General features: G+C 46.6%; 1 protein-coding gene across 2 annotated transcripts in view; it reads right to left on the minus strand.

Moving 5' to 3' along the window:
• Positions 1–15,790, minus strand: part of CCDC50 (coiled-coil domain containing 50) — a 36,016-nt gene extending 20,226 nt beyond the window's left edge. For both annotated transcript variants that reach the window (XM_015871713.3, XM_015871712.3), the window contains exons 1-3: positions 15,636–15,790; positions 4,955–5,017; positions 3,520–3,649 (exon numbers count right to left, since the gene is read on the minus strand). In XM_015871713.3, the coding sequence (XP_015727199.1) occupies positions 3,520–3,649; positions 4,955–5,017; positions 15,636–15,684 (242 nt within the window). In that variant the 5' untranslated portion in view covers positions 15,685–15,790. The remainder of the gene's footprint in view (positions 1–3,519; positions 3,650–4,954; positions 5,018–15,635) is intronic.
• Between the last annotated feature and the right edge of the window lie 600 nt (positions 15,791–16,390).

The following is a 16,390-nucleotide window of genomic DNA, read 5'->3' on the forward strand; positions in this document are numbered from 1 at the left end:
TGCAAGGAGTTGGTTAGGTGGCACAGGGTGGGGAAGGACACTGCAAGAAGTGCATTAGAGGAGAAATGCCACCAAGAAACATTTGATCTGTCAGAGACAAAAAAGAAGAAAGAAAAAAAAAAAAAGAAACATGAAGGAAAAAAGTTTTTTTTTTTTACTTCTGTCAGTTGCTCTCAGAAACAGACCTACACTTGGGTACTGTGTGTTATTTATACTTCCTTTTCCTTCTCCAAACACACAAGAGCCCCATGTCCATGTCACAATGTGATGTTTCCTTCCCTTTCCTGGACCATGTTTGTAAACATTTGCTCACATTCATAAATTGACACAGGCCTTGAGACACACTAGAAGGTTCTCATGAACTTCAGTGTGTGCAGACCTGTAGTTATTGACAGAGAAAACCATTTCAGACATTAGTTTCTTTCAACTCTATAAGAGAACTGGTATTTGGCAAGTGTGTATGTTTGTGCATTGCACCTGACTACAGGCAGAGATCTATTCAGAAGCACACAGGTCAATTGCGTCAATTGTAGTTCTTGACCCTGCCTTATAAAAAGGGAATGTTGGTAAACCTGGTACCAACAGGGAACCAGTACCAAGCAAAAAGACAACGAATATGCAGACCCTAGAAGCACACTGTCAATGTGTATAAAATACTAGATCTTTTATGAGGCCGATCTCAGATTACATAGATTCATGTAGAAAATAAATTAGAAAGGTCAAACACATCGATGTGTTGCAGGTCTGTAGTCCCTCCTGGCACCTGTGAACAAAGCTAAGGTGATAAGTTCACTGGCACAAGCTGAATTGCTGAATGCTTAAAATCCATCTTCCTCAGACAAATGAGACAAACAGCTAATTGTCTTCCAGAGCCAAGGCAATAAGGTCACTGCCTCTCCATTCACAGCAAAGAACACCAGAAGTAATGCACAAGCAGAAGTGCTTTCTTGTTCCTGATGACATGCATCCTGGAGTACTCCTTACCAAGCTCTTTCATAACCACTGAACAGAGACAAAGGATTGGATTTTGTCTTTTCTTGTAGCTCAGTGGTAATTAAATCCTGAGACTTGATTAGTTATTTAACACAGGCTAGTGTTTCAGTTTGACTTGAACATAAGCAAAAAGGTTAAAGAACTTGAACAGCTTTTCTTGTCCTCTGGTTTCTTCACTGTGAATTCAATGGCTTTAGTCTCCACCTCCAAACATCCCACCGAGGTGCCCTTCATACCGGCACAGCCAGCAGTGTTACTGTTAAAGAAACATCAGCTTAGAGAACAATAAAAAAATAAAGGCACTGATTAGAAAGCTGCCACTCACGGCTGGAGCAAGTAATTATTGCCAGATGAGAAACAACAAAAGGGTTTAAGGGAAGTGTTCAAAGGAGCTGTTCACATTAGTGTAACAGAATCATTATGGCAGTGGGAACAGAACAAGGAAAGAGCGTCTTTTCACAGTATTTCAGTTATTTTAGCAGCCTTGCTACTATGCTTGGCAGCAAGCAGGCTGCTCAGTTAGACGTGAGAAATGCTTTTAAAGAAGCAGGAGTACTAGCAGTGTTCTGAACTTCCCCAAATTTTTCAAGAAAGGAAAGATCAGCAAGAATAGACATGTTTTCTTTGTCTTTCAGATCTCCCTTCCGTTTAAAGAGCTTTTCTTGTTATGCTTTTTTTCTAAGCAGACCACCCAGTTCTGCCTCTTCACCCCTCTGTCACCTTGCAGGGTCAGACTGTCCTAGGCCATACACCACACAGCAGTGGTGGGGGGTCACTGTTGCCAGAACTCACTAATCTTGCACAGTTGGAATGTACTAAGAATTAAGGAAGACACAGATCCAGTTACAAAAAGATGCCCCCAGCTTTTTATTTATTTATTTATTTATTTATTTATTTATTTATTAGACAACAAAAACTATTCTTGCTAAAAAGCTCAGGCTTTCAGGAGTAGAACTGCTGAAGTTCCTATCTCCTTTCTTACCAAACTGCCTATGAGTCTGTTTTCTCATGCTTTGTGCTTTGATCATGGATGTTTTGGGACCTATTTTCTAAATACGAGCAGCATTAAGTACAGGGAGTCCTGGTATCTGATGAGAAATCATGGGCTCTGCACTACTGCGTCAGCAGTCCTGTCTGTAACTTGGCTCGCAAAGTTAGCAAATCCCATTTTGTGAAGCCCCACAGCAACAAAATCATTTGCAGTTCCCAGCAAGTAGCAAAAAGGAATCATTTCTGTCATACAAAGTTAATTTTTAAGTTGCCCTTCACATGCTCACATCTCTAATTGCTAACAAAGCTATTGGAAGAAAGCACAAACTTCAGAGATGCACACATACTGTCTGCATGTGCTAGTACCATTAAGCACAGCGGCTGACTTGCCACACCCCAGCCCTGAAATCTTTTATGAGCAGCTCCTTTGAAGCTGTATCACACACATCTGCAGCACAGAGCTTTTCTACTGCATCACCCTCTGCCAGATGAACCCCGCAGGGTTTGTGATTCACCAACAGCTGTACCTGGCGGGTGGCATCACAGAGCAAGACAAGCCAGGATGCATTTCCCAGCTGCTGTGCTGCATTGTGCTTTGTAGACCTTGCAGGGAGCTCCTTCAGAAAGCAAGCTGCTGCCTCTCTTCATTGTGATCTTACTGAGCCCTGACACACAAACTATTTGTTACTTCTCATGCACGGCAAGAGCTTGAGTGAGACGAAAAAAATACAAGAGTAGGATCAAAGTCAACTCTGGGCTGGTAAGTCCCAGTTTGTTTTTCTCTGCACTACAACTTTTTATTCCTATACCTGGCTCCACAGTCATGGCACAGAGAAATCCAAATCACAAGCTACATTGTGGCTTAGATCTGGTAAGAGGGGCCCTGAGCAAACCTGCAGAGTAAACTGAATCAATCATTAAGGATCTTCCTGCAGCTGCTACAGAAATCAAGTGGCTGCAAGAGAAGAAATATCCACAACTACTATCTCCACCAAGTGGCCCCAGAACAGCAGCTCCTCTTCCCACCATGCTTCATGCTGGAGCATCTACAAGCACAAGTACGAGCTTTGAGCTATTCAGCACAGTGGGAAGCCAAGGCATACAGTGCCAAAATCCTCAAAAGCACCCATAAGGCACAATACAGGTAGGCCAATATCTGCCATTTCCACAAGAGAGAAAATTCACTATAACACTGTGTACTTCTATAGTGTAAATTCTTCTCTTTCAGACTTCAGCCAGGGACAAATCTACTGCAAATGGCCAAGTTACTCCTCTCTGCCAACAAACAGAATAGGAAGACTTCTTTTCACAGTAAGCCAACAGAGCCCAGGCCAAGGCAGACCCTAGGTACATCTGCTTCCATCCTGTCCCATGCTAGAGACTACTGTCCATATTTCTATAGCAACAGATATCTAAAGGCAAAATACTGAACAACTTGTACTCCACTATAGAGTGCATCAACTTGAAAGAAAGCAACTGATTTCAGCACTCTGACCAAATGGGATGAACATTTGAACAGCTCCATCCTAAACTCACAGGTCTTTTTGGCGTTTCTGGATTTGTGCACGTGCTTTCAGATCTTCCTCCTCTTGCAGTTGCTTGGCCACCTGCAAGTCATGCTGCACCAGACGATTACGCTGAATGTTTGTCGCCAAGTGATGCTCAACTGGAAATAAGCACAGACAAAAGCCCCAAAAATCAGCCTGCTGTATGTCATGGTGTGAACAAGATTAAGCAAGTGGGAGGGAGATTCCAGGCTACAAATAAAGACAGTTTTCTGCAGGGTAATGTCATTAACTTCTCTACAGGTGGGTAAGCCCCAAATTGAAATTACGTTAGCAGCTTGAGATTGCCTCACTTCAACACTAAGAAGGCTGCATGTATGTTTATTACCAAAATAAGGCCTATGTATCTTAACTGCATACAGACTTGTAGGGATTTACTTTTAGGCTTTGTGTTTCATTTTCTGGTCCCAGGAAATTACCCCAGATTCCACAAAAAGCCAATAAAGACGTGTGGAACCTAAATCACTTCTGATGGATTCTTCCCTAATTCACTTTCAAGAAAATCCAAAGAGAGGAACTCCTCTCCCTTCCTATGTAATAGGTTCCAGAATCTCACTAACTTTATATTTAGCAACACAGCTACTAAACACAACAGTGAGCCTTTTACCATATATGGATAATGCCTCCAAGAAAAGATGACTGTAAGAACTGCAGCTGAGAGCCAGCTTTTGTTTGGTGGTCTCACATCCCAGCAGTAAGAGCCACTTCAGTGCAAGCTGCACACTCAGTAGAGCCAATGGAACAGCACTAGCACCTTGTATTGGTAGATACCAATGCAACTGGTATGCAGCAAAACAGATTAGAGAGGCCACCTCAGCCCTGACTGAAAAAAACAAACATCTCCTGTATAGAAATCACCAGCCACTTTAAAGTTCCTGGCTGTAATTTTTTTCCCCTCCTTTTTAAAGCACGCAGCTGCCTTGCCTCAAAACATCTTAATTAAAAGGAAGCCTCCATTCTGTTCTGAAATTAGTCGATAAGCAAGCCTCTACTGGCTGCACTCAGGTCAGCCTTTAAAATGGGAAGCTTCCAGACACGCTGGTCATTTCTAACAGCCTCACACAGCAATAAAACCTCAAGTGCACTCCCACATGCAATCTTATTATAATCAGCATACAGAAACTCCATTCTAAATGGAATGAGAAAAGCACATATATGAAATGCAACCATCTCTAGAGGGCAATGCAAGCTGGGGTAGAATGCAGAGTAGTGTTATAGGACAGCAAATACAGTGATGATAACAATATCCCATTAGAAAGAATAATAATAAAAACAAGCAAATAAATAAATAAAAGCAGGGAGAATTGCTCTAAGCAAAAACAAAAACCAACATTGTAACAACAACACAGAAGCAGTTATCTGCTGGGATAGATTTGATTCAATTTGTTACAAATATTGCTACTTACTTTCTTGTTCCTGCAAGTTATGGGCCAAGGTATGATCTTCCAGAATAGCAAAGTCTCGACACACTGCACAGGGAAACAAAGCCAAGTGAATGAGGAGAAAGGAAAGGGGGGGAAAAGAAAAAATATCAATACAGACACTTGGGCTCTCAAGCAGAGGCACTGACCTGTGCAAACTATACAAAGTCAGTGCTTAGGGGACATGTCTCTGCCCTGTTCCACAGCGCTGGAATGCCCACCACTGGGTTGCTCACTCACAGAGCCTCTGTTCTCTGCCACACAGACTTTGAAATTGTAAAGCAGTGTGAAGCCAAGTTTGCAATATAGGTGGCTGTGTAAACATGCCCCACCTTTACATTGCACACCTCTCTGGCTTCAAGTCATCACAAATTGATAACAACTCTGTATTTACCCCGAGCAAGGACGAAAAGTGACAAACGTTATCGGGACCAGCACTGATTGCTGTGCAATCATACCAGAAACTCATGCAACACATACTCACTGGTAATGCACACAAACATCAAGCACAGCAAACGAAATGACTGAAACTTCAGTGGCCTGAACATGGCTGCAGCAAGAACCTGTAACGATTCAAACCTGCAACCTGACATTTGGTGTGCTTGGCATAATCTGCATTCCAAGGAAGCACTTTGCCTGGCATCACTGCACTCCCATTCTCTAAGACTAATGAAGGCCTCCATCAGCTTTCCCAGGGTTTTAACACAGTTCCTAGGGCTGCTCTCTCTCCCCCACCAAAAGGACATTGGAAATTGTAAGGCGAAAGCAGAATACACAGATCTCAAATCCAATGCCCTCTCAACAGTCACGAGACTTCAAGCCCAAAAGAATCACAGGAAGCTAATTTCTATGTAGATAGGCCTTACTTGGAAGTGGAAAAGGAAAACGTTATCTACCCAACCCTGCAATAGCACTGGCTGGATGCAGTCCAAAACAAGACCTTGAGATTCCAAAATGTGAGCAACCTGAACTTCATGCTTATAGTGAGAAATAACAAAAGGTTTCTTTTTCCCTTAGATCACATGAATGAGTATTCAAACCCCATTCACCCATTCAACCATTCTTGCTCCCTCCATCAGCACATACTTCAACCATGTCCAGCTCAGCTCCTCAGGGCAGCAAACAGCTTCCTACCCCCAAGCCTGCTGCGTGTACTCCAGACAAGGGTTATCACGCCATTTTCAGTGTGAAAACTGTCCCTGAGTTAATTTATAGACTTCAGACAAAAGATTTTCCCATGGAAAACATTTATTTACATTTTGAGCCAAAACTTAGGGGGGGCATTGGGTTGAAAGAGAGTTGAAACTTCCCATTGAAAATGCTGGTGGAAACACCCCTCCCCAAGACACAGGCTCCTTCCTCAGGGGGAAGATTCTGTCTTCCCACTAAGCTGCTCTCAAGACTCCAGAAACTGACCTGCAGAACCCAAAACAACCACAGCATTAGCACCGTGGGTGATTTTCAGCTTCTTTTTGGAAGCTGTGCTGACCCAGAGACAAATAAACAGGAAGGGGATGAGTCCCAGTCTGAAAGAAGCGTATTTTTACAAACGCCAATCACTTTCACTCTCAAGCTTTCAAAGGAATGAATGCTCTGCCCACACTGTGGGAAAGCACAAGGGTTTATTTTTAACTTGTTATGATAGGCAGCGGAACAGTAAAACAGTCACACACCTATTGGGACGGGGCCACATGCAGAGTCTGGTGTTTTGGTAGCACAGACACACAAAGCATGTGCTGCTGCATGTGGAGCTCCCACTTTAAGGGGAGTTTAAGGACCCAAGGACATAGCAAAGCTACAAGGGCAATTTCTGAGGAACCCATTCATTGAAGAGTCTGAGCAGACACCATTACCAACCCCACAAAGGGCAGAAAACATTGCAAGGGGAGGGGAAAGCAGCCACAATCCCACAAGCCTTCCTTTCCGTGCGGACTGAGATTTATCAGGACACTCCTCAGCACCCATAGAGCTTCATGGGCTTTTTGCAAAGAGCTTCTGACTGCAGCCAAGATAGCACTTTAACCAAAAATCCTGTTTGAGTATGATCAAGGATAAGCCTTGGTGCATTTGAGGGTGTTTTGTAGATGACAGACGGAAGATAAGGCTGCACTTCAGGCAGCCCTCCCTTCAAGGTCAAAGGCAGTGCTTCAGGAAAGGAGGGACAAGCAGCAGGGTGGAGATGAGGACAGCGATTACGGTAACACAATCCCAGAGTGATTCATTTTAAGCATGCACAGTTCTGGATGGTGCAATTTAGGCTTTGTTGTTGCTTTCTTTTTATTGCAGCTCTATTGCAAAGAGGATACTAAACACTGACCAACAATGAAACACTTCCAGCTGGCCTTTCCTATAAATAAATGCTTTCTCCAGCCACCAACCACAGCTGTTTCAGTGCTACTCACAGGTGACATACTCAGGGTGTCCAGTGTTCAGGAACACGTTTTATTGGATGAGGACAGATGTACCCCAAAAACACTTTACTCTGAGGTCCCTAACACTATTGAGTTTCACAGAATGATGGTGAGGGAATACAGAGGCAAGGGCAAACATTTCCAGAGCTGCATATGTGAAGACATCTGCAAAGATTATGCAATTGCATCTCAGCCCTTTTGAACTCCCTTCTGATCCCCACAGCATTTGAGCTCTGCCGTGTTGGTCATGACACTGAAGGTGCCAATGGACCTTTGCTCCACCCTCCCCTCCCCACAGAGGCACACATGCAGAGAAGGACTTTCGATTCTGTGCTCCATTCTGCTCACACCCAGCCACAGTTCTCTACTCATGCAGGAAAAAATCATGGTGACAGGAATATACTGGGTGTGCAGGTGAAAAGGAATGAGGGCGGTGGTAGAACACTGCTGCTCTTCTCTCAGCAGTCTTGCACCAAGCCCCACAGAAAATCTCATCTCCTCCAGTGAGCTTCAATCCTACAGTACAGGAGGGGTTTTTAACTTATTTTATTGTTTTAATGGATGTCTGTTCTCTTAAATCCACGAATGGCTAACAGCAGCATGCAGACCTCTTTCTGTGTGGCTGAAGTTGTTGGCAGAGAAGAAGGAGATGTTCATCACCACCCAAAACTTGGCTGGACTGAATGCCCCTAACTCATCAGAGCACATTATTCTCAAGTTCTCTCAGCCTGAGAACAACATGCAAAGGAGGATGAGAACATCCCATTATGAACGGAACAGAGAACTGTCAGCCAGCCAAGTGGCAGGAGATGGGGACACCTGCAGGCCCCTGCAAATTTGGGGGTGATGTCAGCCCAGGGGCCCCACATTGGTGCTGGCCTTCTGACACGTCCCAGGAGCCCCGCCAGCTCAACACAGGCACACTCCCAGCATTTCCATTTGGGGTTTAAAAACCATCCCTTGCTCCCCATCCCCTCCCACTCCCTGCATTCTCCCTGTCAGCATCATGTGCTGGATAGTTCACAAAATAAACGAGAAGGTGTGAGTCATGCTTAGCTCCAAACATCTGCAGTTTTCAAATCCTAAAGGAAGGAAGGAGAGACAGTGACACGGGGGAAAAAAAAAGAAGCAAAAACAGTTTCAGCAGCTAAAGCTGCTTCTTAAGGCCTTACAGAGCTAACAAATTAAGTGGAGAGCAATACGCACAGCCTGTTCCAAGCCAGCAAGCTTGGAAAAATGCTGAGTTAATAAAACTGCAAATCAGAAAGAAGAGCTGGCACCGCAGGGACTATATCAGCCAGGTGAATGCTCCAAGATCTCCCTGAAACCAAGATGACCTGGCTGAGTAGCCCTGGCTGGGGCAAGGAATAAACTGGGAGCAGCTCCCAGAGGAGCTGTGCAGTTCCAACACCCGCCCGCTTTGTGAGATACACAGCCTGACCTCAGTGCTTTTCATTTCCTTCCTGCCTCTCCCATCACACTGAGAGATTCTTGAGCTTGTGCTAATCCACATCACATCTCAGCAGCATTCCTGGGACTTTGGTCACCATGGGCGGCCAATGCCAAGGAAATCAACCTCAGACAGGGAGAAGACGGCTCCTGAGAAACAGACAGGACCGGGCAGGCTGGGGAAGGGAACACAAAGAAGCTGAGCAGCTCCACAGATAACAAGAAAAGTCTCTCTTTTGCTCTTAGAAGGGCAAACATATGGAGTACGAAATATCTCCACCACCAGTGTGGTTTGTTGTTGCTGTTGTTTTTACCAGGCAGTCCTGGTACAGAAGCTAAAAGCAGATTGGGATTTGGGAACGAGGTTATCCTCCCTGCTCTACAGATAATGCCTTAAGGTCAAGGGTATGAGAGAACCTTGTGCTATCTGCACCATTCCCCAATAAGCTGTCACCTGCCCAACCAATGCTTTGCAATGGAAGTTTGCATATATTTTGGAACCAAATCGTCAGAACACAAGCCTATTTTGTTAACCTGCCTTGAAATAGAAATCAGCAGCTCTCCCTTCAGGAAATGCCCTCTCTGAGGCCACCAGGTTGGCACTCTCTCTTCTGTAAACCTGCCTGTGAACTGTACTCTAGAGCAGTCCTCAAGCAGAGATAGCATCTGCTGAGCACTCCAACACAGGAGGTGACGCGCTTGCACAGGCAAACAAGAATGTCTAAGACTGCAAAAAGTAGCACGACAAGGGATCTCAGGTCATTTTAGACCATGCCCCACAATGACTAAAATCTCTCATTCTGTCATTTTCTGGAGGTTTTTGTTGTCTGTTTTTTCTACAGACAGGATGCCATGGCAGTTTTAGTTTTTAAGCCTAACACCACTCACTTAAACTGGTGTAAGGGAACAAAAATGTCTCCTTTCGTGCGCAACTTAAAACAGCCACCCACTCAGCAAACTGCTCAGGCATGGAGCTCACATCTCAAGGGATCTGCACTATACACACACCCTACTACCCCCAGAGCCATTTCAGCAGCAACCATCCTATTTTACTTTGATCTGGTAAGTAGCTTTCACTTCAGCATTTTTAACAATTTTATACTACACAATTGTTGGAAGGACACGCTGATTTTCCAGATAAGCAAAACTTCTGGTTCTTTACTCAGCATAGGCCTAAACCCCCTCACTCAGTCAAGCAGATTCTCTAGGGAGGGCTGGCAAGTGCACCCCATGGGTCAGGCAAGCTCCCAGGAGCCACGGCACCCTAGGATGCTTCACCCACATCTTCAACCCTCCTTTTCTGGCAGTCATAAATAAACTCACAGAGCAGCTCCACAGAGATGGAGCTGAGATAATTCAAAGTGTCAGTTCTCCCAGGCTCCTCTAGCATAATCCTAAAAGATAATACAGCAGAATGCAAGAGAGCAGGGGTCCAGGACTGGGCTCCCAGTACCCTTTCAGTACAAGTTCACACATCACTCTGAGGACTCCATGCAAGGCTGACTGCTGAAAGCTGATGCTCTTGCAGAAGGTGCCAAGTACCAAGAAGAGTTCCAGTTCCTCTTAAAACCCCTCAGAATGGTTTCACACCCCAGAGAGCTTGCAGTCATTTGGAGGAGCAAGCAAAAGTGTTATTTTCTTTCCAGTGCCCAGGTGATTGCAGCCAAAGCAGAGACTGCTTCAAAGCTTGCAGCTAAACCAGATCTGCAGCCAGACAGACTGATGGCAGCATCAGCACACATACCCAGACAAATCAGGTTTCATTCATTACATCAGATACGCAAGAAGCAAAGCTTCAGCAGGACAAGGCTCAGAGCAGCCCCTCAGGCTCACTCCAGCCAACTAATGTATTCCAAGCTGAAACTGTCGGTGAAGCTGATTGCAGCTTGACTTCCGACTGACTCCAGCAGATTCCTATCAGCTCCCTTCTTCCTTGGAAGGAGCACTCCTGCCTGCCACCTGCCCAGCCACTGCCAGTGCTCAGGATGAGCTGCTCTGTGATCTGCTTTCTGAGGACAGCCTTCCTACATCTAACCAGTAAAGGATGCTCTGCCTCATTTCCAACTCCTTTTTATTATTATTCATTTATTTTGTTCCCCCTTTACCAGCCCCTTTTGGGTGCTCTCCCCCCTCCTCACTTCCCACACATAAGTTCTCCAAGGTCATTAGTCAGCTCTGAAGAACACAAAGTACCACAGCTGGCCCCAGATCAGTCAGACCTTCACAGCTATCTACAGAAGAGCCACAAGTCAGCAGAGCTGTAGCACTGAGAATGCACATCTCCCTTCCTGTCAGTGTCCTGAGTTGGCACCCTGCCCTTGGAACAGCTAAGATCAAAACCAGCAGGATAAGATGGTAAGAATACGGCCCTGGTCTCTGGAGCCAGATAGGCAGAGAAATGAGGATCGCAGTGCAAACCTGAAACAAACTGCTTTGTGCTCATGCTCCAAGAACTCAAAATTAGCTTAAGGACTGCAAGAAGTCTTTTCCTTTGGGGGGGGGGGGGGGGGGGGGGACAAAGGGGAGTATCTAAGTGATACAGTATACATACCAGCATAGGGATTAAAAAAAACAAACAGACAACTAAAATCAGGACTGGGAGCATAAGGTACCTGAAGAAGGCAAGCAGGGCTGCCCGTCCCTCCTGGCAGCACCAGGCAGTGGGAACACAGGGCCCTCAGGTGCTGCAAATAACCCTAGCAGAGCCCAGCCTCTTCCCAACACAACTTCCTTCGGAAACCTGGCGCCAGCTGCAATGCCTGCAGGAGAGCAGAGCGCTGTGAACAGCAGCTCCACGTGCCACAAAAACAGCCAACACCCTGACGGCTTGGAAAGCTCCCAGGTCTTTCCCTGCCATCCTCCACTGCTTCACCCCAGTGATGTGGTAGTGCTGCTGAGGCACGCTGCAGCCTCCTGTCCTGTCTGGCTATAAGCGGCCAAGGCAACGTGCACTCATTTCACAGTACCTTCAAGCATTTGCCTCTTTGCCATTGCCAACTGAACATCACATAATTAGCCCATACAACACTTCTTCTTTTCGCCCAACCACAGACTCCTGGTTCAGCAGAACACATGGGAGAAGGAAGAACCACACACAAAGTCTGCACACAGTTTTTTAAACCTCATCTGAAACAACAAGTGAGGAAGAGCACATCACCTGCTAACCACTGCCACTTTCAGTCCTGAACAGCACTCACCACAGGCACAGGTGCTGTGCTCTCCTAGCAGCAGTGGGCCAAGACTCACAGGGCTCTCCTACAGTGAGTGGGGTGGGGTCTTTATACATACAAAGAGATGGTGCAAAAGGCTCCTATTTTTGAAAAGCATCAATATGCTTCCAAGTGGATGGATTACCACCAGCACTGTAAGGACACAGGGCTGCCCTGCTTTCCTGGGTGGAAGTGCTCATCAGCCCTAAACTTCTGAAGTTTTAAGGCAGTTTTAGCAACTGCTCAGCCATCTTCCTCTTTTGGCCTTCCAACCAGTGCTAAGCAGTGAGGCAGCAGCAAGTACATGGAAGGCAGCCAGCTGCACACATGCTGGGAGGAGGATGAGGAAGCAGGGAGGGAAAATGTCACTTCGTCCCACAAATCGTCACACTGACGTGAACTGCAAGAAGGAAAACAAGGCTCTGATCAAAAAGAAAAACAAGGGTTATTGCAGCAAAGCAGAGGCATTTAACACAGCTGCAAGGCACACATCCCCAGGCAGGGCTTTCCTTGTGTGGCCCCAGGCAAGGGCACTACCAGCCCACCCTGCTCTTTGCAGATGCCGTCTCCAGGTCCTGGTCTCCAAGTCCTGGCATGCACAAGCCTTCTGACGTTGCCACGGGAAATTAAAGATTAAACAGAGCCCCACACAGTAAATAAAAGGCTGTCTGCAAGTCATTGCTCAGACAGCAGCAATGGCAATGTCCTGTACTGCCAACAGGGGGGAGCTTCCCACCCCAATGCCACCCCCAGAAGAGCCAATGGTTAAGACAGACCATGCCTCCTTTATCCCAACCCCAACACTTCTCCGCTCATCAGTAACTAAGAAAACACCTGCTAATCCTGCCCACCTCCTCAGCCAAGCGCTGCAGACCCAGGAGAACTGAATGAAGAATAAAACTTACACCCAGCTTTAACCAGGAGCAAAACAAGCACAGCAGCCTCAGCTACTGAATTTATGCATGCTGGAAAAACAGACCTCCTATTACTTAGAAGAGCTGGACATGAACCAATGACCTAGAAAGAAAATCCCACGTCCATGTCCCATCAGCCTCTGCCCTTGCTGCCCCCGAGCCATTCAGCTTGCCTGCATTTTTCAGAGTGCTTCACAGAGGAAGTCAACAAGCAGAAAACTGTGACACAGCACATGATGCTTCATGAAAAAAAAACCACCATCTGGAGCCAAGGGGCACAGTGCAGGTGGCTGCAGGGTGACCTGACTGATCAGCAGCTGCTCTCAGAGCTGCCCGCATTACAGTAATCCAGCAGGAGTCCAACCCTTCCTCTACATGAGCATGGCCCCCAACATCGCCCCCCTGGAAAGACCCCAAAGCAGAACCCATCCCCACACATCCCTCACAGGAGCCTCTCAAAACCATTGAGCCCACTGGGGTTTCTGATAGACATCAAGTTTCCTCCTTGAAGTGCCATATTGCTGAGCACACAGACACCGAAATGCTGTAAGCTGATAAGATCAGGCAGTCTGCTGCTCAGGACACTGTCTGTCTGGCACCACAAGGTTCCCCCTGCAGCAGTGTCACAGAGGTCACGTTAAGCTGCAGCGGTTGGAGGGAAGGTGATGTGGCTGGGAGGAAGATGGATGCTTACCACAAACTTATTCAATTTGCAATAAGGCAACAAAGAGCAGCCAGGCTGCCTGCCCCTGGGGCTGCCCTGACAAGGGGGATAATAAAGCTCCAAACCTTTCCTCCTCACCCAAAATAATAGTCGTATCTTTTACTACCACATTTGGGAAACAACCAGCAGCACTTTTAGTATGAATCAGGAGCTCCAGGAAGTCAAAGCAGATGCTTAATGAAGAGCAGAAGTCAGACTGTTGCTAAGCTCTCAGGGTGCAAGTAGAAAGAGTACAATGGAGCCTAAGCGACAGCACCGTGGCTCCATTGATTCTAATGACAGGTGCAGACACACTGCCCTTCTATTTCTTCTAAGTGCTATTAAAAATGACAATAAATGAGAACTTCGCCCATTGCAGTTCTCCTCCATTCTGAAGAGCTGTGCACTGCAAGATCAGGGTGCCGGGTTTCCCTTTCCCTTCCTCTGACCCCCTTTTCCCTGCGAGGACTCAGGCCAGCACCAAGCATTGCAGCCCCAGCTCTCATCTCTGCCACTGCAGGAGAGGATGGCTGCCAAATTTCACTTCTAGTAATGCATCAGATCTCAAGAGATGAAAGACATGTGCGAGCAGAGCTCCAGCCAGCTTGTTGCTTGCTTTGCAAGTAACCAATTAAAATAATATTTCCAGGATGCTTTTGTCCCTGAAAGGCTCACAGATTAGACTTCCAGTGTAAGAGATCTGTGTGCAGACAGCTGAGCAATGCCCTGGGGAGGGTCAGACGAGCACACACAGAGCCAAAGTCACTCTGTGAAATGAGAACATCACAGACACTGGAGAGGAGAGCGGAGACACTCAGCCCACATATTGCATCCACCACCAAAGCCTTCAGCAAACACCTTATAAGAGCATTGCTGACCACAGTGGTCAGAAAAAGCACTTGGCATGCCTGGAAAGTGGTTGTAACACCAAGCTGCAGCACCAGGTCTGGTTGATGCTGGAAATGAATGCTCTAAGGGCATATTTTATACTGGTAAACCAAATAAAGTGGACTGGCTGAACTAGTTTTCACCAGCAAAGCCCTATCTACAGCGAGCCTTCAGCTAATACAGGTGGCTTTGAAAATGAAAGAAAGAAAGTAACCACAAGAAGGAAGCTGGTGGATTTTCACTGCACAGCAGCGACTGGGCTGTACAGCAGCTTTAAGACCACAAGAGATGAGCAGAGTGGCACCGTCACACGGCAGTCCCAAGGAAAGCAATGGAAGCAGATCCACACAGCCCCCCAAAGGGGAGCTGAACAAAGTCCACGCACCACAACAAAGCATGGAGCCCTGCTGTTAATGAACCACTGAGCTGACCTTTGCCCAGAATGGAAACAGGGAACGTTTTTTGTTTTGATTTTTTTTCCAGAAGAATCAACAGTGATTTCTATATCAGAAGAACAAATATTTCCCCAGGCACGGAAGGTGATGCATTTCTTCCCTTGGCTGGCATTCGCTCTGAGTATGAATAAACCTAAACCGGGCCATAACTCGCTTTCAACACTTGGAGCAACAAAAACAAATGATATCACTGAGCTGAGAGCTCGGGACGGGCCCAAGGCTCTACAGAACGAAGCTCGGGCCTCGGCGGCCGTGCAGGGCATCGCTCCCATCCAACCTACGTCCCCCGGGGGTGCAGCGCATCTGACCGCAGGAGCAGGTTCACCTGGAGCCCGCAAATCACACCCGAACCAACCCAACCACGTGCAGGTTGCTCGCACAGGGCTGTCATCCCACCGAACCAACCCTCCGGAATGGTTAAATACATTCATTTTCTCGAGCGACCACACGCAAACAGGACGTGCAACGCTAAAAAAAAGATCTCCGCAATTTCACGTTCCACGTGAACCACGGGGACACACAGGGCAAAGTACAAAACGAGATTGCGGTGGAGCCCCGCACGCTCATCCCCATCACTCAGCACCGCGCCGGGCACCGCCGGGCACACACGCTCACCCCGCAGCCCATCAACCCGTACCTTCCTTGACTCCGGGCAGCTTGGACTGATCGATGCCGATCTCGGCCATGCTGCTGCTGCAGCCGGGCGGGGAGGGCAGGCCCCACGTTGAGGGTAGAGCCGCCCTCACCCCGCCGCACAACGCGAAGTTACCCGCGGAGGGATCCGGAGCGAACGGCCGTACGGCGCGGCGGAGGGGACAGAAAGCGGCGGGGGAGGAGCGGGGCGGGGCGCCGGGCGGCACCGGGCTGCTGCCCTTCGAGTTCGGCTGTGCCGATTGGTCTTTGTTTGCCACTTATTCTTTCTTCTCCCTTTGCTTTCGGTCTCCTTCTTCCCCCCCCCCCTCCCCACCGTTCTCCTTCATTTTCCCTCCTTTTCCGTCATTTTTCCTTTCTCTTCCCTATTATCCCTATTGCTTCCTTTTTTCCCCCCGATTTCCCACTGTTCTGTTCCCTTATTTCCTTTTTTCCCCCCACTTTATTTTCTATTATTTTCCCCATTTTCTCTCATCCCCCCATCCCCATGTTTCTCATTTTCCCTTTTTTCCCCTATTTTCTCCCCTTTTTCATGTATTTTCCCCCCTTTTCTCCCATTTTTCCTTCATTTTTACTTTCAGCCCTTTTGCTTTATTTTTCTTAACATTTTTTTCCCATTTATATATTTATAAATATATAAATTTTATTTATTTTGAATAAATAAATTATATAAATTTTATTTATTTATAAATATAAAATAATATTTATAAATTTTCCATTTATATATATATATAAAATACT

Source organism: Coturnix japonica, chromosome 12 (assembly GCF_054131305.1).
Source record: "Coturnix japonica strain WE chromosome 12, WE-NBRP24, whole genome shotgun sequence".
In the NCBI taxonomy this organism is placed as follows: domain Eukaryota; kingdom Metazoa; phylum Chordata; class Aves; order Galliformes; family Phasianidae; genus Coturnix; species Coturnix japonica.